General features: G+C 49.4%; 1 protein-coding gene across 5 annotated transcripts in view; it reads right to left on the minus strand.

The window, feature by feature from the left end:
- VPS13A (vacuolar protein sorting 13 homolog A) overlaps positions 1 to 27546 on the minus strand; it is a 2994934-nt gene that overhangs the window by 536355 nt on the left and 2431033 nt on the right. For all 5 annotated transcript variants that reach the window (XR_011280366.1, XR_011280367.1, XM_069625905.1 and 2 more), the window contains 2 exons: positions 6288 to 6396; positions 5365 to 5478 (listed from right to left, as the gene is read on the minus strand). Coding sequence is in view for 3 of the 5 variants with exons in the window: in XM_069625905.1 (XP_069482006.1) it covers positions 5365 to 5478; positions 6288 to 6396 (223 nt within the window). In the remaining 2 variants the exon portion in view is untranslated. The remainder of the gene's footprint in view (positions 1 to 5364; positions 5479 to 6287; positions 6397 to 27546) is intronic.

The raw sequence follows: 27546 nt of genomic DNA on the forward strand, positions 1-27546 counted from the left end.
AAAGTGCGGGGGAAGAGGGAGGGGCAATGCATAGGATAAAGAGTAAATAAATAAGATAATAAATAAAAGTGCAGCCAGGTCGTGGCAAGTGCAAGGGTAAGTGCAGACAACAGGTGTCAGGTGCTGGTGGAGGCTGTAGGGCTACAGAAAACTGTCCCCGAGTGCAAGCGTTGCCAGGGGGGGAGGGGAGTGCAGGTGTGCAACTGGCAGGGAGGGAACCTGGGCCCAAGATCAGAGGGTAGCCAGGTAACCAGTTCAGTTTCAACCAGGAGGTCAGCAGGGGGGAGGATGAGAGAAAGCAGAAGCAAAGAGGAAGGTCTTAAGGTGCTTCCGGAACCGGAGATGATCCTCCTCAAGTTTCAGAGAGGCAGTGCGGCTGTTCCAGAGGGAGACCACAGCAGAAGAAATATCTACCACCAACTCGTTGCTTAGAGAAGCGACTGATCCTGAGGGAGTTGGAAGCGGATGAGCAAAGCTCGAGAAGGGAGATATTTAGGAAGAGAGAGTTGAAGGTATTGAGCCCCCAGAAGGCCTTGTGGATCCTCGCAGCCACGGGGAGCCAGTGCAGAGATTTCAGTCCAGGAGAGATACAATCCCTGGGCTTGTGGCCAAGGACAAGTCTTGCAGTCCTGTTTTGGTTGAGTTTCAGAGGATGGAGAGTAGAGGCAGGCAGATTTAGAAAAAGGCTGTTGCAGTAGTCCAGCCTAGAGAGAACCAGTGCTCTGGAGACAGTGAGCTTCTGGGGGAAGGAGAGGAAAGGAAGAATACCTCTGAGGAGGTGCAGCTGGTAGAGTGACTTCTTAGAGACGTTCGAGATGTGAAGAGAGAAGGAGAGTGTGGAGTCAAAGATGACCCTCAGGCTTTTAGTCTCACAGGTGGGAGAAGGAAGAGGCCAGAGAGACAGGAAAGGAGGAAGCAGGTGTGCCGATGAGGAGAATCTCAGTCTTGCTGGCATTAAGGCAGAGATCATTGGTGGCACACCACTCCTGGATAGCAGGCAGAGAGTCAGAGATGAGAAAAGAAGTAGTGGCGGAAGGGAGCCTGAAAATGAGTTTAGTGTCATCCACATAGCACTGAAAGTTGGGGCAGAGAGCGGCAATGGGGTAGGCAGGAAGTGCCAGGTATTGGTTGAACTGCCAGGGAGAGAGGTTAGACTCCTGGGGAACACCACAGGAAGTGGTAAGAGGTAGAGAAGAGGAAGGACCCAAGTTGGACCTGGGAGGGTCGATCAGAGAGGAAAGAAGTCAGCCAAGCCACGGCCTGATCGGTGATACCGAGGTTATCACGGAGACGGTTCAGCAGGATGGCATGGTGGACCGTGTTAAAGGCAGAAGAGCTATCAAGTAAGATGAGGACACAGGGGGTGTTGGAATCACGATTGGAGAGCCGGTCTTCACTGATGTTCAGGAGAGCAGTTTCTGTGCTTCTGGCAGCTCTGAAGCCAGACTGATAATCATGGAGACAATCAACAGATTCAGTGTTAAGATTAAGCTGGGAGATGGGCAGCTTTTCCAGAAGTTTGCCCAGGAAGAGAGGGATGGAGATTGGGCAATAGTTAGCCGGGCAGGAAGGGTCGGCAGAGGGTTTCTTAAGAAGAGGGTGCAAAAGAGAGTGCCTCGGGGCAGATTGGAAGACTCCAGTGGCGAAGGAGTGGCTGCAGAAGTCAGCCAGAGCAGGAGCCAGGGTGTCAATGTGGTCCTTGATGATTTTGGAGGAACATGGGTGAACCTGTTTTCATGTGATGTTCATAGATCGGACCTGTCTGGAAACCCTGTCAGTGGAGAACAGGGGAGAACAGGGGAAAGGCAGAGAAGGAGGGAGGAGAGGTGGCACGAAGAATGGCCAGAGGAAGAGCAGGGAGTAGATGGAAGAGGGGGAGAGGAAGAGAGAGAGGACAGGATGTCCTGGTTTTAGAGATGAAGTGAGAAGCCAGGGCCATGCAGAGTGCCTGGGAAGGGACAGGATAGGTAGGGACAGGAGAGGTAGAGACTGCAGCAGGATTGGCCAGCTCCTTGCAGATTTTAAAGAGTTTTGCCAAGTTTTTAGATGCCGCAGAGACGCTGGCTTGGATGTGGGCTCTCTTCTTGGTGCGGACAGAGAGCCGGTATTGCCTTTGGAGCAGGCGGCAGGCCAGTTTGTCAGAGGGTGAACCGGAAGAACGCTAATTCCTCTCAGCCACCGTGCACTAGCGTTTAAGGGTGACAAGGTCTGAGTCGTACCAAGAGTTGCACTTGGCTTTGGGCTTCAAGCGGATCCTCATGACAGGTGTTGGGCAGAAACCTGTGCAGTCCCCTTAGGGACCACTGCAAAATATTTAGGACTACAGGTTGTTGCCAGTAAAACCAATTGGTAGCAGTCTGTACCACCCAGATTTAGCTGTGGCTGAGCAGTTAGACTTCTCTCAAGATGAGTTAGGCAGTATATAGAGTATACACAATAGGTACAGAGATACAGTAGCACAAGCAAACACTGACCAGAGCTTTGGTGTAAAAGTATATAATTATGTATTTAAAGACACACTTGTAAATTACACTAGCACACAAAGAGGTAAGTAATTTCAACACACAGTCACTATTATACATATATACAACCCCGATTACTTATTAGACAAGTCTTAATGAGAAACACCACTTATTTTCAGACAGAGGTGAGCGCTTAACATAAGATGGCACTCTAATAAGTTATAGAAAAAGGGAGGGAAAAGGCAAAGTTATGAAAGCACACACATTTCAATACTTTTCAAAGAACCACAGTGAGGCAGGTTAGGCAAAGTCTACTGGAGAGCAAGGAAGTTCAAATGCCAGGCCCACTCTTAGAGAGAGCAAGCGAAATGTGTCCAGGATCACACAGTGGGGTTATGCCCAAAGAGTCTTTGTAGATAGTTCATAAAAGATTGAGATCAAGTCAGGAAAGTTAGTTAACAGGCCCCAGGCTAACCCAGGTTAGAAAGTCGAGGATTTACTGTCACCCCGAACGATCTGTCGCAAGGGAAGCCAGGCAGGACACAGTACCTGAAAATGGGAAGAACGCTCCAGCGGGGGCAGTTGTTCCTGGCAGCGGGTGCAAGTCAGTGTTTCGTCCAGAGGAAGAGGAGGTCTCGACGTGGAGGAAAGCTGAAGGTCGTTGCACTGCCAAGGAAGAAACCAGCCGCGGAGTTTCCAGGTTACAAGGTACTAACCTTTTCTTCGCGGTAGTGGTAAACCGTGGTATTCCGGTTACCGGGGTGCTTGGCACGGGCAAGGCGGCCAAGAGATGGTCCAGGAAGGCGAAAAGACGGGCAAACTGGTTATCCCCACCAGTCAAAGGAAGAAGACTTTCCGGGCTGGAGATCTCCTCTGTCGTCGGGAAAAGTGGTGAGACGGTTCAGCAGGGCTCCACCGGTGGTGTTGTTGTTGCAGGTCGGCTCGGCTTCTCCCGCCTTGGATTCTTTAGGTCCTGTGGCGACTTCTGAAGTTCCAGTCCCCAAAGCCCTGCTTTTATGCAGAAAACCCCCATTCATTCAGCCTAGCTGTCACTCAAACATGCTAAGTGGTTGGGCCAATCACACAAGAGTGCAACTTGAGTTGCCGAGGCAACTCAGTCCAGGGTGCCTAAACCCCCTCCTACAGCCCCTGTGGTACCCAGACAGAGTGGCACCACTTTTGGAGGCTTCTGTGGAGAAGCCCGCCAAAAAGTGGAACAAAGGGCTCGACTTGGGTTGGAGTTACAGAAGCGAACACAAACGCCATTTTGGAACCAAGTTTCGGCAAAAAATACCAACCGGTGAATTTATATTAATTTAATAAACCGGCAGTCTGTTCGAGGCTATTTTAAAAAGTGGTAGCCTCGAACAATGGGAAAATCCCATAGGAATATATTTGCGGTCGAATATAAAAAGTAGTATCCACTGCCACCAGCCAAAACTCGGTCGGGGAGGACTGGACAGTGCCCCCTCGAACAACAGACACCGGGGCAATCGAATTGCCCCGACCAGTACGTCCACAATATGATGGTTTGTACTGGTTCTGTTCACAATTTAAGACTAGTAAAGCCAATGGTGACTTTACATGCCCTGGGAGACAGTAGTCAGTCCCAGGGTATGGAGTCTATGTTTGGGGGTCGCTACGCCACCCCTGGGTTACGGCACGGAGGGTGCAGTGTAATCCACATACCAAAAACACATGCAGCCCTATGGGGTAAAGGACTCCATAGCCCATAAAACACATACAAAGTCAAAGGAACACCTCAAATCATGTCTAAGAGTGGGAGGAAAATAGTCTCACTCTTAGCAGGAGAAAAAAATAAACCCCAAAAATAGAGCAAAGCTGCTGGGGGATTCACTAGGTTTGGGAAATTAGCCTTTACAGAGAATTCTCCCTAACAACAGGGGCAAGAACATCAAGATTATCAGATATAGCAGAGTGGAGCATGGAAAGGGCTGTGTCCGGGTGTGAGTCAGCCAAGCGGGGAGGAGGGGGGGAGAAAGTGGCGGCGAAAGCCTCAACTGACACACCCTTAATGGGTCGGATAACAAAGAAGGTAGGCTGCAGTGCTGGAGTTAGCTTGGCCTGAGGGGTAGAGAGGGCGAGCTGTGAGGAAAGGAGAAAGTAATCACTCCAGGAGAGTGGAGTGGTGAGAGGGATCGAAAGGGGAAGGTCTGAAGAGATCAGAACATCCAGAGTGTGCCCTGCAGAGTGAGTCGGGTGCGAGGGGAGAAAAGAGAGTGAGAGAGAGAGTTGCATAGGTTGCGAAAGAGTCGAGAGGAAGGACAGGAAGCATCCAGGTGGATGTTAAAGTCTACGAGAAGGAGGAGTTGAGTGGTCGAGACCAGGAGGGAAGAGCAGAGGTCCGCCCACTCAGAGAGGAAGGAGGAGATCTGACCAGGTGGCCGATAGATGGTAGCCACAGTAAGGGAATGGCCAGGAGAGAGAGCCTGCAGACAAGGCATTTAAAAGATGAGTAGGCCTGTGTAGTAATGACAGAGGGAGGGATCCACTCAGGGAAGCTCAAGACTACACCCCCCCAGAATGGTGGGATCTGGGCACAGAGAGGATCTTGTAGCCATCAGGGATGAGAGTGTCAAAGCTTGTGATAGAGCTGGCTATGAACCATGTCTCGGAGAGACCGAGGACATCACTGATCTAGTTCAGTTTATCTTTTACCAAATATCGAATGCACTTCTATTTACATCATAAGAAACGCTTGATGTTTTATTAACCATCACAACTGCTTACACCTGTCATTTAGAGAATTATGTATACATTACAAACAAACAACAGTCTAAAAGGTTTTGCTAACAGCTCTGTGAATGGAAACAAAAAAAGGCAATGCAATTTAATTTACATTTTGACAACCTTCCACCTAACTGGTTCAAGTTCCACCTACCTTGATGGGAGAGATATGAAAGAATTCATACAGGCTGACTTGGGATGTATCGGTTGAAGACACTGTGCTCAGCTCTGCCTGCAGAGACTCTATGTCCTTTTTGAACAGCTCAACCTGTGAGAATAGAATACAAAAGTACAAATTAAACCCTTTGGTACACTGGCCCACACAATGCTATGAACACTTTGGTATAACAAAGAATGGACTTGAGAGGCAAACCAGAAAATTACATCATAGGTGTGTGCTCATTAGTTGTGGCCTACAAAGCAAAACTATTCCATTGGCATACAGAAAGGAGGGAGAGGAGATGTGAGGAGGGACATATAGCTTGTGGGTTTTGTAGTTATTTTCCCACACACTGACTGCTTAGGACTATGCAAATCCCTCAGCCTTTCAACTACTACCTGCCCCTTACCACCCAAAGCACATCCTGCTAGGTAGGATCTCTTTGAGCTAGCTCTATCAAGCAGTAACATCAAATGTATAGTAAAGACCTGCAAGTATTGTTTCTAAGCAAACTTTGGCTTCATTGCAGCTTTAAGCATGCATATGATGTAATTAAAATGCCTTAATCCAAAGTGTGCCTTCAGACACTAGATTTATAAGCACTGAAGTCCTGTTAAAAACAAGCATTTGCAAAACCAATTGTTTTGGCTTGTCTATAGGCAGTATCACATGGTCAGGTACACCATTTTCCAGCAGTTGCCATTTTATGGTCAGGTAGTAACATTATGATAGTGCCTAGCAAATCTCTATAGAAACGTCAAAACAGTTGGTTTTGCATTAACTAGTTTATATATTTAGGTATACTTTGGGCTACAGAATTTCCTGCAAACACCAGCAAATGGAAAAGGATAAACCAGGGGAATTATTTTGATTTTCTCACTGAAATAATGTTGCATTTGAGAAGTGCAGGAACGTACCTCTTGGTCTTTGGATACACCCCCTGCCTGTGAAAACAGATCCGCAAGGGCATACAGAAATGCAAGGTCTAATTTAAGTTCCATTTCTTGAATCAGGACCATGAAATACCTATTTGAGAAGAAAAAAGAAAACATTTAAGAGAGGAAATATATTTCCTGAAAACTATTAGGGATGTCAGTGCAATATTTAAATGAGGGCTTGTACCATCTATTTTTACAAAGCCGCACTATCCCCGGCGGCATTAACGTTTTAAGGATGCTAAAAAAACAACCAGGGAATAAGGACAAAAGTTATTTACCTGCAACTCCTGTTCTCAAGCATGGGTCGGTCTGGCATGGATTCACAAGCTCATGGGTATTCCCCATCAGGTTGGGAATCCTCGTTAAAAAAGGAAAGCAGTTTCACTTTAGCCTGAAAACAGCATTTCACTGCCCCATCCAATGACAGTCGTCTCCCTAAGATCCACCCCGGTGGCCATCTTCAGATTTGGTAGAGCACGTAAAGAGGCAGTATGAACCAAGGAGAGCCACAGAAGAGAAGGAGGGAGGGCAGGGTTCACATGTGAATCCATGCCAGACCCATGCTGGAGAACAGGAGGTACAGATAAGTAACTTGTTCTTTCTCCAGCATGGGGGCTGGCATGGATTCACAAGCTCATGAATAGGATTAAACAGAAGTACATATACACAACCACGAGAGGTGGCCAGGCTCAACAGAAGCAATTCACTTACCCCTGGAACAGACTCACCTAAAACAAACAGGTTGCGTAGCACCGCTTGGCTGACCCGGGACTCCTCAATGGAATCCCTGTCAACGCAGTAGAATCTCGTAAAGGTGTGGGTGGACCTCCACATAGCAGCACTGCAGATGTTGAGCAGGGGTACACCAGAGCGAAATGCTGTTGTCACAGCGATGGCTCTGGTGGAATGGGTTCTCGCCCGGCCTGGAAGAGGTCTGTTGGTCAGACGATGACAGTGCATGATGCAGCTGGAGAGCTACCTGGATATGGAAGCCTTAGACAGGGCCTTTCTGTGATTCACAGGTCAAAATTTCACAAAAAGTACAGAAGTCTTAGGAAAGTCCTTCGTGCGTGCCCTATTCATCTTCAAGGCATGAGCAACATCCAGCGAATGAAATGTCTCTTCCGCCGGCATAGAAGGATTGGGGAAGAAAGCTGGCAGAACCAAAGGCTCGTTGAGATGGAATTCTGATGTAACCTTTGGCCTAAAGGTGGGGTGGGTTTGCAGCACCACCCTTGTAGCATGGAAGACAAGTACGGGTGCTTACAAGAGGGCCTGGATCTCCCCGATCCACCTGGCCGAGTGGATGGCCACCGGAAAAACAATCTTGCATGAGAGAAACTTCAAAGAGGCCTGATGCATCAGTTCAAACTGGCCGCCTTGAGCCCAGTTAAGACCACGTTGAGCTCCCAACCTGGAACAGGAGCCTTCACTGGAGGAAAAGTCGTGAAGAGACCCTTGAGGAACTTCTTGACAAGCCTGTGCGAACACAGTGATGGCCTACTTGGCGACCTGGTGTAACGGGATATAGCCGCCAGATGAACCTTGATCGAGGCATGTAACAGGCCAGCTTTGGCAAGGGAAAGCAGATACGGAAGAAGCTTCAGAGCTCTGACTGGCAGCTGCGTAATCTTTCGAGTCTGGCACCAAACTGAAAGCGTTTCCACTTGTGGCTGTAGCATGATAACATAGAGGAAGCCCTGACATTGGCCAAGATCTTCTTGCATTCCAGTGGCAGGGAATAATGCCCAAACTCTAGGGCTGCAGGAGCCAGGCCTTGAGGCTCATCGATGCTGGGTTGTGGTGCAGCATCTTCTGCCTTCTCTGGAGAGGCGGTCAGGAAGTGGAGGCATCCGGCTGGATGAAGCAACTGACAGACGGAGCAGGTCCGGGTACCAGTTCTGCCGTGGCCACGCAGTAGCAATGGGTATCATCCTGCAATGACAAAATCTGAGTGTGTTGATCACACGTAGCAGGAGCAAAATTGGAGGGAAGTTGTAGAGGGAGAGCCCCTCCCATGGGAACGAGAAGGCATTCCCCAGGCTCTCTGGCTGAGGGAACCTGCAGGCAAACCTCTGGCATTTGGGAGTTGGCTGCCGTCGCAAAGAGGTCTATTTGGGCCGCCCCCACTTGCTGAAGAGACAAGTTACTTGCACTTGCTGAAGCCCCCATTTGTGGCAGGAGCTCAGCTCCCTGCTGAGCAAGTCAATGGTGTTCTTGATGCCTGCTAGGTGAAAGGGTATGAGGAACACGCCCTGAAGGATGGCCCAGCACCACAGTGCTTGGGCCAATCCGGGACAGCGCGGGAGAGAGTGTCCCGCCCTGCTTCTGGATGTAGAACATGGTGGTGGTGCTGTCCATGATGATGCACACCACCTTCCCGTTCAGCTGAGGTAGGAATGACTTGAGAGCCCAGAAGACTACCCGGAGTTCCAGGACATATGCCCCTGGCATCAGACAGTCTTTTGTGGGCCACCAACACTTCCAAGGGGGAGTCCGTGGTAACCGTGGCCTCAAGTGGAGGCATCTGGAAAGGAGCCCCTTTCATGAGATGTGGTTGTGCTCCCACCATCGAAGAGCTTGTCAGAACTCCTGGTTGAGAATTACCTTATCTGTCCATGTGCCCATGATTTGCAGCCACTGTACATCTAGGAACTCCTGAAGAGGTCTCATCTGTATCATGCACAGCGGGATGAGGTGGATGCAGGAGGACATCATGCCCAACAATGACTGGATAGCTTGCACTGTTCTGTGCCACCGACAGGCACTGCACCTTCCCCAGAAGGGCCGTCACCCTATTCTCCGATGGGGCGTCAAGCATGCAACCGTGTAGAGAAGGGCGCAGAGGAACAGAGCTTTCTGCAATGGCTCCACGCAAGACTTCAGATAGTTGATGGAGAAGGTGAATGGTCTTAGTGGTGTGCTGGATTGCCAGCGCGTGGGAGCGGGAGTGGATCAGCCAGTCATCTAGATAAGGGTACACATGGATGTCCTTGAGGCGCAGATGCGCTACCACCGGAGCCAAGCACTTAGTGAACACCCTTGGTGCTGACTTCAGACTGAAGGGAAGTGCCTTGAACTGATTGTGTCGTCCCTGGAACACAGACCATAGGAACTTCCAATGTTTGCATGGATAGGGGCGTGAAAGTACGCAACCTCCAGGTCCAGGGCTGCCAGGAAATCCCCTTCCTCCAGCTGGCCAAGCATGTGTTGCAACGTGATCATTCTGAACTTCTGGGATTTTAAATATTTGTTGAGGACTCTCTCAAGTCTAGGATTGGCCGCCACCCTCCTGACTTCTTCCGTACCAAAAAGTATCTGGAGTACACTCCAGAAACGCAGAGGTGCAAGGGAACGTGCTCTATTGCCCCCTTTCTTAACATGACCTCCACCGCACTCTTTCTTCCTGCCTCACGGCCATAAGAAACTGGGTGCCATCCCACTTTCTTTCCCTCAATACTAACAAGACAGAGGTGCTTTTCTTCCCTCCTAACACACTCCCCTCCCCCCCTTCCCTTCATCCACTTCCCACCTTCCAACCTCCCCATATCTACCCATGCCCGCAATCTCGGCCACAATCTCGACTCCTCTCTCTCCTTCTCCAACCACATCTCTCTAACCTCTCGAGCCTGTCAGCACCACCTCTTCAACATCCGCAAGATCCGCTCCTCTCTCACCTTCCATGCTTCCAAACTTCTAATCTCCTCCCTTATTTTCTCCTGCCTCTTCTACTGCTCCTCTCCCCTCTTTGGAGTCCCTGTCACTCACCTAACTCACCTAAAATCCATCTCCCCACTCCTCTATTCATACTCTATGTCTCCTCGGCCCTCGAGACTATTTCTTCCTCTCTCTCAACTGCTTCTCACGCTTTTGTACCTGTTATACTGTAAAGCGCTTTGGCTTAAAGTGTATATGAGTTCAATAAACAAACATGTCCTGGATCTCCTGCAGCGGATAGCCATGTAGAGTTCCTAATGTGCCACAGGAGGAATGCAGAGACACTTGTGTTGGAATTCCAAGGTGTGCCCCTGAAGAACATCCAGCACCCATTTGACTGTGGTGATGGTCTTCCACTTGTCGACAAAAGTCACTAGTCGGCCGCCCTCTGGAGTGCGAAAGTGGGGACACAGATCTATGGTCGGAATTGACGTGACCGTCTTCCATGAATATTCTCGGCAATGAAAATAGCAACCCTTCCTTCTTTTCTTCCGGGACCAAAATGAAAAAGGTAGAGGCCCTTGACTGCATGCTAGGAAAAGAGCCCACTTTGTCAGGGGGCGAAGCCCTGGCGGGCTCATCCACGCCCAAAGGCTCACCATGAGCCAGCACATAATCGTCATAAACATCCGGAGTCGGTGCAGAGTCTCGTGAGTCTCTGACACACTGCTTTCCTGGAGTTCCTGCTAGTGGATTGTTTGTCCTCTTTCTATCTCCATTACTGTGTGAGGGGAGCGGATCATAAAAACTCCTGCTACCCGCGGAGCGGCACAGACTCGGTGCAGAGTCTCGCGAGTCTCTGGAGGCTCACGAGGCTTGTGCGGCACCCTTCTGTCCACCCAGTGTGTGTCCAGCATGAACCATGAGAAGTATCCACAACGAATAATCCATCCACCACACACTAACACGATTACAGCAGCGTCGTACTGAGCGAGGAGAGTCCATGAAGATGACTGACACTATGAGCCGGCATGAAGCGGACCTTGCGGCTCCCCAAGTAAGAAAAGCATGCAGCTTCTCCTCCCGTGCCCCCTCGCATAATTTCCCTACCACGTCATTTAACAATCAAGCCCAGTGTAAGCTATTCGAACATGTTTGCTAATGTCAACGCGAGTGAGTCTGCACATATGCTACACACAACTGTCGGCTCACCCCAAACTCACCCCACACTTAAAAACTGTGAGTTTATCCCCTCTAATGAGCTCTCACCTGTGGGGGTGGGGGTGATGAGTGCTGCAGGAGGGTGTGTTGCTGCCGCGGCCGGCTTTTGCTGTGCTGGAGAGGAGGCGGCGGATGCTGTTTCAGCTGGCTGTGCTCCAAACGATCAAAGCAAACAGAGCGCGCGGGGGAGGGTGGATGATCCCCCTGCGGCTCCTGAGGGAGATGATTGTGACCGCTCTGCCGCAGCTGCGAGTGTTGGCTGAGCACGCTGCGCAGGCTACCGATCGGTTTGCAGAATCAGTGTCTGGGGTGTTAGTGCCAAGAGAGAGGCGCCTGACTTCAGAGAGCACAAGTGATTGGTTGGAGCGTGCGATGGCCTGTCCAGGAGGCCTCGCGAGTGCTCATAGGTGTTGTGAGGTAGACACCTCCCATCCCACGCACATTCCAGAGCTATGTGAAATCAACATGGACATCCCAGAGACATTTGAAAACAACAAGGAGAGCATTGAAGACCTCCTAATATTGGAAGTGGCAGATGTAAACTCTGAAACTAATAAATCATCTATGGGAAAACCAGAAAAACACAATGACGCCTCATGCCAAGATGAGGCGGTGAGTTCTTCCTTACAAGAGAATGAAGATACATCCTTCCCTTTAAAGAACAACACTCTGGGAGAAATCTCGCAATCTCCCGCCAAAAGGCGAAATTCGCTGGCCATTGTAAACAAACTGTTATTGGACTTGACAGAATTGAACGGATCTATAACCTTAAAACCGTCTGCCTCCAGTGAATTGAAATCCAACTTGGAGGAACCAAAAATTGAACTCGTAGACCACAGCAATCACCACTGATACCAGTCATAGAATCTACTCTGTGGAATCATTGGCCGATGGGTGCCAGAAAAAGAAGACGCGTGGCATCAAGCTTGTCACCCCCGTTCGAATGCTCACATACCAGAGCCAGGCCAACTAATAAGAACTCTCCCCCAAAATCTAACTCCAATAATCAGGGGAGAAGCATTTCACCCAAGGACATTGTCATATTTGAGTACAGAGGAGAGGTCAGAGTCATCCAGCAATGATGAATCTTTCTCAAATTCACCAGAGAAACAACGGAATAATTCAAAATCGAAACGTACGCTCAATAGAGCCCCACCAAACCAAAGTAAGAGAGACACTCATGTTCAGAAACGAATCAAGGATGCGTTAAATGACCCAAGACCCTTCGTCATGTCCTCAGTAACAATAGCGATAGCTCCCATGCTTAAGATGTATGAGCAAATCAACGAGAAGGAACAAGTTACTTACCTGTAACTGTTGTTCTCCAGCATGGGTCTGGTATGGATTCACATGCTCATGAATATTCCCCGTCGTCAGGCTGGGAATCCTCGGTAAAGAAAAAATCAGTATCAGTTTCGTTTCTGATATGTCTTTCTTAGTAGTAACCAATCACTGATCGCTGGGTCATACGGCCCCCAGCCAATGACTGCCCTCTCCCTAAGCCCCTCCCCTGGTAGCCATCCTCAGATTTGGTAGCAAAGTAAAGTGGCAGTATGACCAAGTGAAGAGCCACAGAGGGGAAGGAGGGAGGGTTCGCATGTGAATCCATGCCAAACCCATGCTGGAGAACAACAGTTACAGGTAAGTAACTTGTTCCTTCTCCAGCATGGGGTCTGGCATGGATTCACATGCTCATGAATATAAGAATACATAGCAGTATACACATGCACAACCACGGGAGGTGGCAACAGGCTCAACATTAAGCAATACAACAACTCAACATTAAGCATATCTTACCTCCTCACCAGGCTCACCTTAAGCGAACAGGTTGCGCAGCACTGCCTGGCCGACCCTGGAGTCCTGATCGATGCAGTAGAATCTTGTGAAGGTGTGCGTCGACCTCCACTTAGCAGCCCTGCAGATGTCCAGCAGGGGCACACCAGACAGGAACGCCGTGGTAGCAGCGATCGCTCTGGTCGAATGGGCTCTCGGACGGCCAGGCAGCGGTCGGTTTGCCAACCGGTGACAGTGCATGATGCAGCCGGAGAACCATCTGGAAATGGAAGCCTTCGAGAGAGCCTTCCCTTGATTCACAGGTCCAAAGTTCACAAACAGCTGTGATGTCTTCCGAAAACTCTTTGTGCGGTCCGCTTAGAACTTCAGCGCTCTAGCTACGTCCAGCGAGTGCAGAGTCCTCTCGGCCTGCGACGAAGGCGACGGGAAGAAACTGGCAACACCAAGGGCTCGTTGAGGTGGAAGTCCGACGGCACCTTGGGCATAAAGGAGGGGTGCGTCCTCAGCACCACCCTCATGTCGTGAAAGGTCAGGTATGGAGGCTTGCAAGATAGGGCCTGGATCTCTCCCACTCGTCGTGCGGAGTTGATGGCTAGGAGAAATGCTGTCTCCCACAACAGGTACTTCAACGGCGCCGAATGCATAGGCTCGAATGGGGCCCCCCCATGAGCCTGGTCAGCACCACGTTGAGCTCCCACGCCGGGGCAGGGGCCTTCACCGGCGGGAACGATCGGAATAGTCCCTTCATAAATTCCTTCACCAGGCGATGAGACCACAAGGACGCCCGTCCTGTAGTTCTGGTGTATCGGGAGATGGCAGCCAGATGTATCTTGATGGAGGCGTGAGCCAGTCCAGCTTTGCCAGCGACAGTAGGTACGCCAATACTTGAGGGGCCGTAATCCACAGAGGGTTAATCTTCTGTGCACGGCACCAGACAGAGAAACTCTTCCACTTATGTCCATAGCACTTGAGAGTTAAGGACGCCCTGGCTTTTGCAAGAACCTCTCTGCAGTCAGCCGGGATATCGTATCCGCCAAACTCTAGTGCTGCAGGAGCCAAGCCTGCAAGTTCAGCGACTCCGGGTCGTGATGAAGAATGGCGGCACCTTCTCTGGAGAGAAGATCCACGTCCGTTGCCAGCTTGATAGGTGGGGACGTTCACAAGTCCAGAAGGTTCGGGAACCAGATCTGTCTCGGCCACGCCGGTGCGACGAGGATCATCAACGGTAACGGAGGGAACGCATACAGGAACAGGCCGTACCAAGGGAACGAGAAAGCATCGCCCATGCTCCTCGGCTGTGTGAACCTGCTGGCGAACCTCTGCCACTTGGAGTTCGTCGCCATCGCGAACAGGTCGATCTGGGGTTTGCCCCATCGGTGAAAGAGCCGATTCACCTGGTCCTGGCGTAGTTCTCACTCATGGCACGAGCGCAGCTCCCTGCTGAGTGAGTCGGCGATGGTGTTTTTTATTCCTGCCAAGTGGAAGGGAACCAAAAACATCCCCTGGGTGATGGCCCAGTGCTACAGATCCTGGGCCTCCTTGGATAGGGCTGGGGATCTGGTGCCTCCGTGCTTCCGGATGTAGAACAGCGTGGTGGTGTTGTCGGTGAAGATCCTCACCACTTTGTCCTTGAGGGACGGAAGGAATGATTTGAGCGCCCAGAACATGGCTCGTAGCTCCAGGATGTTGATGTGGAGAGACCTCTCCTCCGGGAGCCAGAGGCCTCTTGCGTGGAGATCTCCGGTGTGGGCCCCCCATCCCTTCAGGGAGGCGTCCGTCGTCACCATCTCCTGATACGCCGGGGTCTGAAAGTCTGTGCCTGCCGTGAGGTGCGCACAGGTACCCCACCATAGAATCGCCCGACGGAACTCCTCGTCGAGGAGGATCCTGTCTTCAAAGCTGCCCGCCGCTTGAATCCAGTGGGCGTCGAGGAATTCTTGTAGCAGACGCATCCGAAGTCTGCAAAGGGGCACAAGATAGATGCATGAGGACATCATCCCGAGGAGGGACTTGATGGACCTCACCCTGGCCACATCCATGGCTAACAGGCGCTGCACCTTGCCCAAAATGGCCTTCGTCCTTGCTTCCGACAGAGATGCCAATCGCTCCACTGTATCGAGCTTCGCTCCCAGAAACAGTGCCACCTGCGACGGAACCAGGTGGGATTTGGGGTATTTGATGGCGAATCCCAGTTCCGTGAGCAGGTGGACAGTCCTCGCTGTGTGTTCGACAGCGAGTTCTCTTGACCTTGCACGGATTAGCCAGTCGTCCAGGTAGGGGTAGACGTGGATACCCTGCAGGCGCAGCCGCGCCGCCACTGGTGCGAGGCACTTGGTGAACACCCTGGGTGCCGACTTTAATCCGAACGGCAGGGCTCTGAATTGGTAGTGACACCCCTGGACTACGAATCTGAGGAACTTTCTGTGTCCTTTTAGAATGAGGATTGTTAGGCAGAAACCTGTGCAGTTCCCTTAGGGACCACTGCAAAATATTTAAGACTACAGGTGTTGGCAGTAAACCCACTTGGTAGCAGTCTATACCACCCAGATTTACCTGGTAGCTGTGGCTGAGCAGTCAGACTTCCCCCAAGAAGAGTTAGGCAGTATGCAAAGTATACAAAATAGGCACTCAGATACAATAATACAAGCAAACACTGACCAGAGCTTTGGTATCAAAGTATATAATTATTTATTTAAAAACACACAGTTGAAACACTCCAGCACTCTTATTGTAAAATACTCTAAACACAGTTACTATTGTAATATATACACCCCTTTTTTCTTATCAGATAAATCACAGTAAAACACCACTTATTTTCATACAGAGGTGAGCGCTTAACTAGATGGCACTCCAATAAGTTTGTGAGAAAGGGAGGGAAAAGACAGAATATGGAAAGGTACACCACTCTAAGATTCAGGAACACTATAAGCAAGGCAGAAGAGCAAAAGTCACTGGTGAGCCAAAGTCCAAAGGCTGGGCCCACTCTTAGAGAGAGCAGAGCACAAATGCGCCCAAGATCACACAGTTACACTAGGCTTTGAAAGTCTTGCAGAGGGTTCAAAAAGAGTTTAGAGAGGCTTAGGAAAGTTTAGCCAGGGTGTCCCAGGCTAACCCAGGTTCGAAAGCCGGGGGCTAAATCTACCCCGTACAGTCGGTAGCAAGGGAAGCCAGGCGGGACACGGTACCTTAAGTGGGAAGGATCCTCCAGCGGTGGCAGTTGTTCCTGGTAGTGGGTGCAAGTTACGTCGTCGTCCAGGGGAAGAGAAGATCTCGACTTGGAGGAAAGATGAAGGTCGTTGCACTACCAGGGAAGAAACCAGCCGTGGAGTTTTCCGATTAAAGGTGGTACCTTTATTTTGCGGTCGTGGTAAAACGTGGTATCCCGGTTGCCGGGGTGCTTGGCACAGGCAAGGCGGCCACGAGGTACGTCGGGAAGCGAAAAGACGGTGAAACTGGTTATCCCCACCAGTCAAAGGAAGAAGACTCTCCGGCGGGAGATCTTCTCTGTCGTTGGGAAAAGTGGTGAGGCAGTCCAGCAGGGCTCCACCAGTGGTGGTGTGGCGGCAGGTCGGCTCAGCTTCTCCCTCGTCGGATTCTTAGGTCCTGTGGCGACTTCTGAAGTTCCAGTCCCCAAAGCCCTGCTTTTATGCAGCAAACCCCCACTCACTCAGCCTAGCTGTCACTCAAACATGCTAAGTGGTGAGCCGGCCGGCTCACCACTTGGGCCAATCAGGATGGAGTGCGACTTGAGTTGCCTAGGCAACTCAGTCCAGGGTGCCTAAATTCCCCTCCACCCCTCCTAAGTACCCCAGAAAGAGTGGCACCACTTTGGAGGGCTTCTGTGGAGAAGCCCGCCAAAAAGTGGAACAAAGGGCTCGACTTGGGTTGGAGTCACAGAAGAGAACACAAACGCCATTTTAGAATCAAGTTTTGGAAAAAAATACCAACCGGAGAATATTAATTAAATAAACCGGCGGTATGTTCGAGGCTACCGTAAATAATTAAATAAAGGTAGTAGCCTAAAACAATGGAAATCCCATAGGAAAATATTCGCGGTTGAATATAAAAAGTAGTATCCACTGCCACCAGCCAAAACTCGATCAGGGGGGACGGAGACGTGCCCCCTCGACTAACAGATCCTGGGGCAATCGAATTGCCCCAGCCAGTACGTCCACAATATGATGGTTTGTACTGGTTCTGTTCAGAATTTAAGACTAGTAAAGTCAATGGTGACTTTACATGCCCTGGGAGACAGTAGTCAGTCCCAGGGTATGGAGTCTATACTGGGGGACACTATGACACCCCTGTGTCACTGCACTGAGGGTGCTGTGTAACACACATCACAAAAACACATGAAGCCCTATGGGGTAAAAGACCCCATAGCCCATTAAACACATCTAGATCCAAAGAAACACACTCAAATCATGTACAAGAGTGAGGGTAAAAGATTCTCAGTCTTGGCAGGAGAAAAAAATAAACCCCAAAAATCCAGCAAAGCTGCTGGGGGACTCACTAGGTTAGGAAATTCAGCCTAAACAGAGAATTATCCCTAAAAGGGATGTGGAAGTAAGCATCCTCCAGGTCCAACGACGATAGGAAGTCGCCCTCCTCCAGCTGTCCCAGCACGTGCTGGAGGGTGACCATCCTGAATTTCTGTGCCTTGATGTACTTGTTAAATCCATGCAGGTCCAGGATGGGGCGCCAACCGCCTGTCTTCTTTCTGATGAGGAAGTACCTTGAGTATACTCCGGAGCCCCGGAGCCTCTTGGGGACGAGCTCGATGGCACCTTTCTTGAGCATCGCCCTTACCTCCAACAGCAGTTGAGGGACGTGATTCTCCTTCCTGGCCACGGGAGGAATGCGAGGACACTTCTTTTGAAATTCTAGTGAGTGGCCGCGGGCCAGGGTGTCCAGCACCCAACGGTCGGTGGAGATGGACTCCCACACGCTGACGAACTTTGTCAGCCGGCCTCCCACCGGGGTGCTTCGGTGGGGGCCCAACGCTACGGCCGGATCAGTCCTGCTGGGAAGAGGCCTTGCCGCCTTGGCCTCCTTTACGATGGCGGCGAGACCCTCCTTGCTTGCCGTGACCTCTGTAGGCCTCCTGGGACAAGGAGCAGGCCGCCTGGCGGTACGTGGAAGAGCCACCGCTGAATCCCTTGGAGGCTCCCTGCCTGGAGGGACTCATCCACCGTCTTCCCAAACAGGTTGTTGCCATCGAACGGCATATCCAACACTCTGGTCTCGACGTCCTAGCGAAAGTCCGTCGCCTTGAGCCATCCTCGTCGTCGAAGGCAAACTCTGCTGCCCAGCTGGCGAAATCCGGTATCGGCAATGTCCGTTGCCACCGTTATGGCGTGATCCGACGCCACCTCACCTTCCCGCAGATTCTGTAGGGTCTCCGCCCTCTTGTCGTCTGGTAGGAAGTCTAGCAGGGGAGCTATCTTGAACCAGAGCTCCATGTCGTAACGGGCCACAATCGCAAAGGCATTGTCCGCCTTAATCGTCGTCGCCGCCGGCGAGATGACTCGTCGTCCCATGGAGTCCAACTTCTTGCCCTCGCTGTCTGGCAGGGAAGTGGAAGTTGAAGCCGCTTTCTTCTTGGCCGCTGCCGAGATGACCGAATCCGGCGTGGGCTGGGCCCTGAGGCACAAGGGGGCGGCGTCGAGCAACAGTACCGCGAGGACTGTCTTTCTCCTGGCCTCCCGTCGTTGGTAAAGAAAGCCTTCCTTTTTCTGTTCCTCAGGGCAGAGCTGGAAAAGCTCAGATGCCCTGGCTATCATGGCGTGGAAAGAGCCAATTTCGTCGGGCGGAGAGGCCCGAAGGGGGGGGTGATAAAGGAATGTCCGTTGTATCATCGCCACCACCGTCGTCCGTCCCCGACGCTGTATCCGTCGCTGTATCATCCCGAGGGTCCGGCGAGGGGGATGAGGGGGCCGCAGGCCTTGTGGGCACGAAGGGCGGTGCGGGGTGGACTCTCCTCCGCTTGTTCGGACGGCTTCCCGATGGTCCAGGTTCTGGATCCTCTCTTGGGGTCCGTGGTAACCTTGTCCTTATCTCAGTACATAAGGATTGGATCGCCAACAAAATGGCCGCCGAGCTATCCTGGGGCTCGGGCAATGGCTGCGACGGGCAGGATGGCTGCTCCACTGGGCCCTCATCGTCGCCATCGTCGCTATCTTCGATCACATCAGCAGGATCCTTCCACTGGGATCGAACCTTCTCGAACCTCTCATTGAGGCCTTTCACGGTTTCCACCAGATCCTCCTCGGAGGCTGAATCCGAGTCCGTAATGGCCACCGGTCCCCCCCTCTTTTTCCACCGGTGTGTTCACAGGGGTCTTAACGATGGGCTGGAAAGAGGATTCCCTCCGCGGTGGCAGAGAAACTCTGGGCCCCGAGGCCGCCTACACTGGCGTAGTCTCTGCCGGCTTTGCCAGGGCCGCTGCGACAACCTCGATAGAGGCCTTTGCCGGTTGGATCAAGGCCCTCACCACCTTAGGTGCGTCCTGGGCCTTTGCTTTGGGGGGAGGGTCATCGCCTCGCTCCCCCTCCTTCGAGATCGACCGGGGCCTCTCCAGAAGCTTACCCGGGTTCTCGGACTTCCTCTTCCCCGGACCAGAGCGCTGGCTCGTGGTTGATTGTGCCGGGGAAGTCGTGCCCTGCTTGGCAGCTGAAGAGCCCGACCTTTCGGCGCTCCCGGTGCCCGCGGACTCGCGGTGCTTGGCCTTCTGTTGGGCCCCCATCGCCGGGGCGCCATCACAGGACTTAGAAGACCGCTCAGACTTTTTCTTCGCCTTCTCACCTGCTGTGCCCTTCTCCAGCCAGGCGGCGAGGCGGGAATGACGATCTTGCTTGGTCCGTTCAGACAGGTTCTTGCAGAACGCACAGTCCTTCACCACGTGCGTCTTGGCCTCATGAAGGCAGTAGAGACATCTCGAATGCTTGTCCTCCTTGAAAACATTTTGCAATCCACATCCCGGGCAGCTCCTGAACAGTTTGGATCCGGGCGTCGAGCTTCCCTTGTCCTGGGCCATGTCCATTGAGGTAGGCCTCAGATCTTCTGGAATCCTCCAAGAAGCGTAACTCGATGAAAACTTCACCCTTGAGGGGCGTAGAAGAACTCCGAAACGGGTCCCCGTTATCGGAAGTAGAACCGGTGGAGCTTGAGGCTCGATTAAACCGAAAAAATTAGAAAATCTCCTGAAAAAGCGCGAAAATGCAGTAAAAGCTCGAGTGCTAAAGCATGAGTACTCCCAACACTTGAACGTGCAGTAAAAATCTGAGCATGGCTGCCAGGGGAGGGGCTTAGGGAGACGGCAGTCATTGGCTGGGGGCAGTATGACCCAGAGATCAGTGATTGGTTACTACTAAGAAAGACAGATCAGAAACAAAACTGATACTGATTTTTGTCTTTACCGAGGATTCCCAGCCTGACGACGGGGAATATTCATGAGCATGTGAATCCATGCCAGACCCCATGCTGGAGAATATAAAAGATCTTTCAACTCTGTCTGCCCTGATGAACTCAAAAATGCCTTTGAGTGATCCCAAGGAGTTTTGGCAACTGCCAAATTATGGGGAAACATCCAAAGAATAGATCAGTCCATAAAGGACTTAGCAGACCAAAAGAGAAACAACACCGAAGACAAGAGAGTGCTAGCTGAGGTGACAAGAGAAGCTTTGGGACTACTAAAACAAAGTCAAAAATTGAGAAGAGATGAAGCAGAAGCAGCTACGATCTCAATTCTGCACCTGCCACCGAAGTCAGCCGTAAACCAAAAGTCAGTCCCTGATGGACTGATTCAACAACCTGTGAGACGTACTGCTACTCCAACGTCATCACCACTCAGACAAACAGGCAAGGAAGTGATGCAAATTCAGCCAGAAGAAATGGAAGTCAAGAAACCGTCCAACTCAGGAATTCTATGTCCTACTTTGAATCAGTGCCCACCTGTTTCTTGCCTACCTCCCACCGCTGCGAATTATGCCCACACTTGTCACCCTGTACCGTCGCAACCAAACACTCCCAACCATCCTGAAAAGAAGAAGATTACAGCCGACCCTGGTAGCATACTTCCAACTGAGGCGCTCCCAACTACTTCTGCCAATGCCGATGGCATCATAGGGTCCGGTGATGCCCATTCGCAGGGCCAACAAGCCAACCAAACTCTTCCTGATCAATGTGAAAAGGAAAAGACTGCGAGTGCCCCCACAGAACCAACTGGGACTGATACGATTACACCATCCTTGATAAATGGAGTTGGCTGTGTCGGATCAAGTGTAGGAAATTTACCTGTCCAAAATCCAAGTAAGGACAAAACATATGACATATTCCAAAAATCGAACCCGGCCACCTCAAATCAACACTTGGAAAAAAAATCAAAAAATCCAAAATGTAAAAGGAAACAAAACAATTTGGGCTCAAGGAAATTCCTTAGAAATTTGAAGGCAGTGAATGTCTTCATAAATACAGAACAGATGAGTGAAAATCATAAAAAAGCTCTGTCAAACCCAAAAGCAAATGAAAAGATAACTATTGAAGAAACAATCATCGTGGACGAAAGTGTGGAAAGTCTACAGAGCGAGCTTCTCAACTTATCCACACATGAAGAAGAATCTTGTTATGAAGAAATTGATGAGCAAACTGCTGAGGATTGTGCGAAACCAATCGTACCACAGCCTGATGATAACCCAGCGGCAAAGCTCAAACAAGATTTGACAAAATACGGAAGAATCTGCCAACCAATACTCCCCATGGAAGACATTAAAGCCCCAAAGCCATTACAACAAGAGGTCAAGTTCGAGACTATGGATGAGAAAAGAAAACAGCAAGGAGTGTTGAGTGGATAAAACACCATACAACAGAAACTCATTGGATGATGTGAAGGGGAAAGATTCTGTTGGAACTCATAGGTTCCGCGTTCCATCTTGTGAATCCTCAAATAAATCTTGCCCAAGGGATCTCACAATAAGAACAACTTCCAATAAAAATGATAGCACACGGAGATATTCTAGCCAAGAAAATAGTCAGCGAACTGAGAAACACAAAAAACCTGGAAGGCATGTACTGATTCTGGAACGAATCTTGGACACAAAGGACGGTTTAACATTAAATAGAAATAACGTATTACGTCTATTGCACCATGTGCCAGGTCTTCACTCTATAGAATCAAATGACATTCAAACTGTCGAATTTGTCAACGACCACCAAAACGACAAAGTCCGGCTTCACATTGACTCCAGACTAATATGTGATCCACTTACTAATGCAATATATTTTTTGCTGTCCCCGGGGGGTGATATTCATGAAGAAGGTGCCGTGTCTCAGATAGATGTAGTTTCCGATGATACTTCAAGGGGAGGCGCCGAAGCAGTTAAAAGTCAAGAAAAAAAATGTTGAGAAAACTGGTGCTGCCCAAACATCAATGATGACAGAGCAAGCAGCCAAGCGGCCTGAAATACTTCAGTCTGAAAAAGAGAGTAGTGATAAAAATCACTCACGCTTCACACCCGGCGAACAAATTAAAATCACGATAAATGGAAACGTCAATACTGCGAGAAATGAAAACAATGCAGTGCAAGACACAGAGAAGCCAAATAAGAACTCAAATTGGAACTGGTTGGCTGGTGTCTTAGGTGGTAAATCGAACTAATGCCAACAAGGGCCATCCGGCCTGATTACAAACATTTTATCCTGGAATACGAGAGGTTTCGTACATTTATTCAATGATACAAAAAATTGGAGCGATGATCTAACCGCCATCTGCCTGCAAGAAACATGGATGGCAAACTGCCCATTGTCAGATGCATATGAGCTAGCAATAAATCCTGCCATAACAAGATCCAAGGGTCGCCCGTCTGCTGGACTCTTGACCAGGAAAAATATTCTGGCTGGAATTTAGTGAAATCATCAAACTTATCCACGTTCATACAGTATTCCGTGATCGCCACAAAAAATGAGACGAGTAACATTACAAATCAAATTCACATCATCAATATCTATTGGCATCATAAAAATGCGGGAAGATACAAATTTATAAAAATGGTGTGTGATCTACTTGATGAAATAAACAGTGTTCATCAAAATCCGAACATTATTTGTTGTGGTGGTCTCAATTTAGACTGTGTGAATGAGTCAAAGACGTCTGGACCTAAAAACCTATTACAAAAATTGGCAAAAAAATGGTGCACTGATCTCGAGGAAAGAAACGTCACCATTTTAAACGGGAACATCACGGGTGATATTCCCCCAGAAAAAACTTGGAGAGGTATGAATCAGTCTTCTACCATAGACAATTTTTTATATCTGATAGTCTACAACAACGAGCAGTGTCTCTGAAAATCACAGCTGACTCTAACAGTGACCACAGTCAACTAAAATTATCGTTAAAAATGGCAAACATTAAGAAGTTACCGCTGAACCTAACAGATACCAGCTAAGAAAAAAGCCCCAAGAAGTCAAGATCCTAACAGAGTCTTATGATAAGTATGTAATGAACGCAACAGAAATGAGAGCTGAATATAACTGCCTTCTAGAGCAGTTTATGACCGCAGATAATGGAATGAGAAGACCATCTTTTCAACCGAAACACCACTTTGACAAACAAGTACGCGAAAGAAAGCAACAACTTCGAAAGGAATTGAGGCAACATAGAAACCTCAAAGCTGAACAACAAAAGCAGGTGAATAAAATCAGCAAACAAAAATACAAAAACTGGCCATTGTCCCACAAAGCAATTATGTGCCAAAATGACAGCGAATCAATGCTTGCCAGCCTCAACAATAAAAACTCTTCTAATTTTTGGAAGTTAATAAATAGCATTGATTGCACGCAAGATGCAATTCAACTAAGTATGGTGTGTGAAAGAGACTGGATCAGTCACTATAATACAGTGTATGAGAAAAAAAGCACCACCATTGACCCTATTCTGCCTGAGCTTTCAAAATGGGATCTGCATTTTGATAGAGAGGATTTTCTAAAGAGCATCCAAAGAAGCTCCTCTTCTAGGGCACCAGGACCAGGTGGCCTAACGAACTTTATACTTAAACAAAACCCTGAAGAGTGGGCCAATTTTCTATCAAAATTGTTTGTTATAATCGCCAATGAAGGAAAAGTACCAACCAGTTGGAAAACTGTGATTGTTATTCAAATCTTTAAAAAAGGCAATAGAGCTGAACCTAAAAACTACAGGCCAATTGCCTTATTGGGTGTATTGGGAAAAATATTTGCAACTCAATTACAGAAACAACTTCTCGAATGGATTCAAGACTCAAATCACTTGGACTGCCGACAAGCGGGCTTTGTTAAGGGTCTGAATCTCCTTCTGTTGAACATACTCAAGATGGATGCAATAAAAAGAAACAAAAAGATCTATCTTGCATTCGTGGACCTGTCACAAGCATTTGACATTATTGACAGAGAACTACTTTGGGCATTTCCAGTCGGACATTTTCTTCCAAACAGCTTAATTCTAGCAATAAAAGCATTACATACCAACACAGAGATAAAAATAAGGCTGGACAAAAGGGGCACTATCAGCTCCAATAAAAACATATCGAGGAGTAAAAAAAGGGTGCCCGCTGGCCTCGATCATATTTAATCTTTTCATCTCAGACATGGGCGATGCATATAAAAATGCAAACATTTTCTCTCCAAAAGTTAATGGAAACGATGTTCATTGGCTAGTGTATGCGGACGATCTTGCCCTCTTGGATCTGACTCCAATAGGCCTGCAACGCAAACTTGGGATTCTAGCTCAAAACATCCAACTTAACGGCCTAAATGTGAACACGCAAAAATCAGAAATCTTAATCCTGCAAGATCTTCAAAAGAACAAAGAATCTGCTGGAAAAAAAAGTTCACTTGGAAATTGGGTGATGGTATAATTGAGCAAATAAAACAATGTATCGAGGTATGTTGCTGAGTTGAAGCATCAATGACGCCCCATAGGTAGAAAAAGTAAAGTCCAAATGCAAAAAACTGACAGCGCAATCCTGCATCGTGAACACGAAATATGGGAAACACTCATTAAAACCTGTTCTGACTTTCTACAAGACGAAAGTCATAGCGGCTCTAATCCATGGAGCAGACTGTGCCTTTGGATGTCCTGCGGAAGTGTGGGCCTCCCTGGAACATTCTTTCTGGTCCAAGGTTTTGCGATTACCTCCTGGCATACAAACCGCCTGCATAAAATATGAGCTTAGTCTCCTATCCATTAATGGGAGGATTACGTGGAACACACTAAATGAATTTCGCAAAGCATCTGCAGAAAAGCCGACCCTACAATATAACATCTTAAAAGTTCCAGCCAAAGAGCATGACGACACTGTCCTCTCAATGTGGTTTCAGCGTTGCGAAAAAATCCTTAGCGACATAGGAGCGGACAAAAGTCTGCTACAAGAAAATCCAAACAAGATTAAATCATTGCTCTGGACTCAAGATTGGATTGATACTGGTGACACGTGCAGAAAACAGAATAATGAAGCTGATGCCCAATGGAGAGAGAAAATTGAATGAGATCCAGCCATACCTACAAAAATTGTCAGATAAAAACCGTAGAGCGATTTTTATGAAATATTGTCTCAACCAATTTCCAACCCGAGAAAACCTGATCATACGGGACGGTGTTGCCCTAAGTTCCACAATGTGTCGACTTTGTGGAGAAGACAATGAAACGCTGAAACACCTAACGCTAGCATGTTCCAATCTGACACAGGAACACACAAAGCATTTTGGAAGGTTTATACTGGCAAAACCATTGCTGTCCATTGAAGAATGGTGGAGACAACTTTCTCAAGACTCGGATCGTAGTCTAACAATTGAACTAACCTTCTTCCTAGAATCAATGACGGAAAAACTACTAAAGGCAGAGGCTAACTCAGAACTCAAACAGTCGAAGCCATTAGAGGTGGCTGGATAAAGCAGCGTTTGTGGAAGCCACTCCTTACCATAGGTCATGCACCTCTCCTTGAAGTCCTTGGTGGAATGCTTAACCACCCTAAAATTGCATGCTAACAAATGTATGTTACATGATGGCTCTATGTTCGTTTCTGCCTTTTTCAGTTCTTTTCTGTTTTTTCCTTTGTTTCTCTTCTGCATCTATTTTTAAAGGTTTGTAACAAACCAGTAAAAATAAAATAAATAAATAAATAAACATCCGTATGGGTCGATGCTGTGTCCGTGTCGGTATGCGTAGGCACTTCCCTCACCAGAGTTAACTGTCTTCAGGACAGTGCTGGCGGCGGCATTGCCGGCCGGCATTTCAGCCTTGATGGGGTAGGTTGTCACCTTGGTTTGGCAGGGCTTGATGAGTGGCTTGATCTTGTCGGGCTCGTCCTGGGAGGACTCCTCAGTGGAGGCCTTGTAGGGCTACTGATCGGAATAGGAACCGGGACAGCTGGTAGCCTCTGCTGCACCTCCGACACCAAGGTGTGGAGGGGCATCAAGATATACAAGGACATGTCCCTGGGAGCTGGCTGTGGTTTGACTGGGATCACAGGTGGAGGTTCTGGGCTGAAAAATGTACCTAAGGGCAGATCCGGCTCCCCCATCGATGGTGCCACCTGGGAGATGGGGCCGAGGCCTCCCTCATGATTCGAATAGTAACCTTCTGGAAGGTGATCATCGTTGGAGCTGGTGTATATTCGTGGAGATCTTCTCAGAGACCTTTGTAGGCTTGCCTGCGACACCTTCCCCACCCTGTGGAGAAGAATCCTCAGGGGGCACTAGCTCCCTCAATCTCCCTGAATCTTTAGGGAAGGAGGTGATGATGTTAGCCTTATTCACACACAGGCGCAACTTCCGGAGTTGAGGGCGCTGCCGTCGGCGGGCATGGAGGTAAAGACAATTGTGGCGTAACCGTCGTCTTCACTGTGGTAGTAATGGCACCACCCAATGGCGAAGTAATGATGGTCGTTGACGAGGTAATGGCAACCACCCTGGTCGTCAACAGAGTGGTTGTCGATGGGGTCACCGGCGACGAAACAGATACATTGGATGATGAAGTGTTCATCGATGAAGACTAGGCCATGGCAGACGGAGCCGTCGTTGATGGGGTCTTGGGCCTCTCCTTCATACCCTTGTCCTTGGAAGACTAATAGTGCTACGGATAGGGTCAGGGACTTCCTTGCAGAAGGTACCCCCGCCACCACCGGCAGGCTCAACGTAAATGGCGATGGAGGTGGGGAACATGTCCTTCCCATGGCTGCGGAGAGCCTTGCGGGATCCTCAGCGTGAGGTTTAGCCTTCTTTTGGATCCTCTGACCAGAGGCATCCTCAAAGGACCTCAAACTCTTTTCAGAGGGAGCCTGCTCGTGGGCCCGGACAGTCCTGGTTGTGGCATGGCTGTGCCTGGAGGCCAAGTCAGATGCGCCCCCCCCCCCACCCTCCCTTGAGCCACACTGCTAACCTGCAGTAACGGTCCTTCATGGTATTATACAGAAAACTGCAGAAAATCTCGCATCCCTCCTCATCATGATCCGGATGCAGGCAATGTTAGGGAGAATTCTCTGTTTAGGCTGAATTTCCTAACCTAGTGAGTCCCCCAGCAGCTTTGCTGGATTTT

Source organism: Ambystoma mexicanum, chromosome 6p (assembly GCF_040938575.1).
Source record: "Ambystoma mexicanum isolate Mex_15411 chromosome 6p, UKY_AmexF1_1, whole genome shotgun sequence".
Classification (NCBI taxonomy): Eukaryota; Metazoa; Chordata; class Amphibia; order Caudata; family Ambystomatidae; genus Ambystoma; species Ambystoma mexicanum.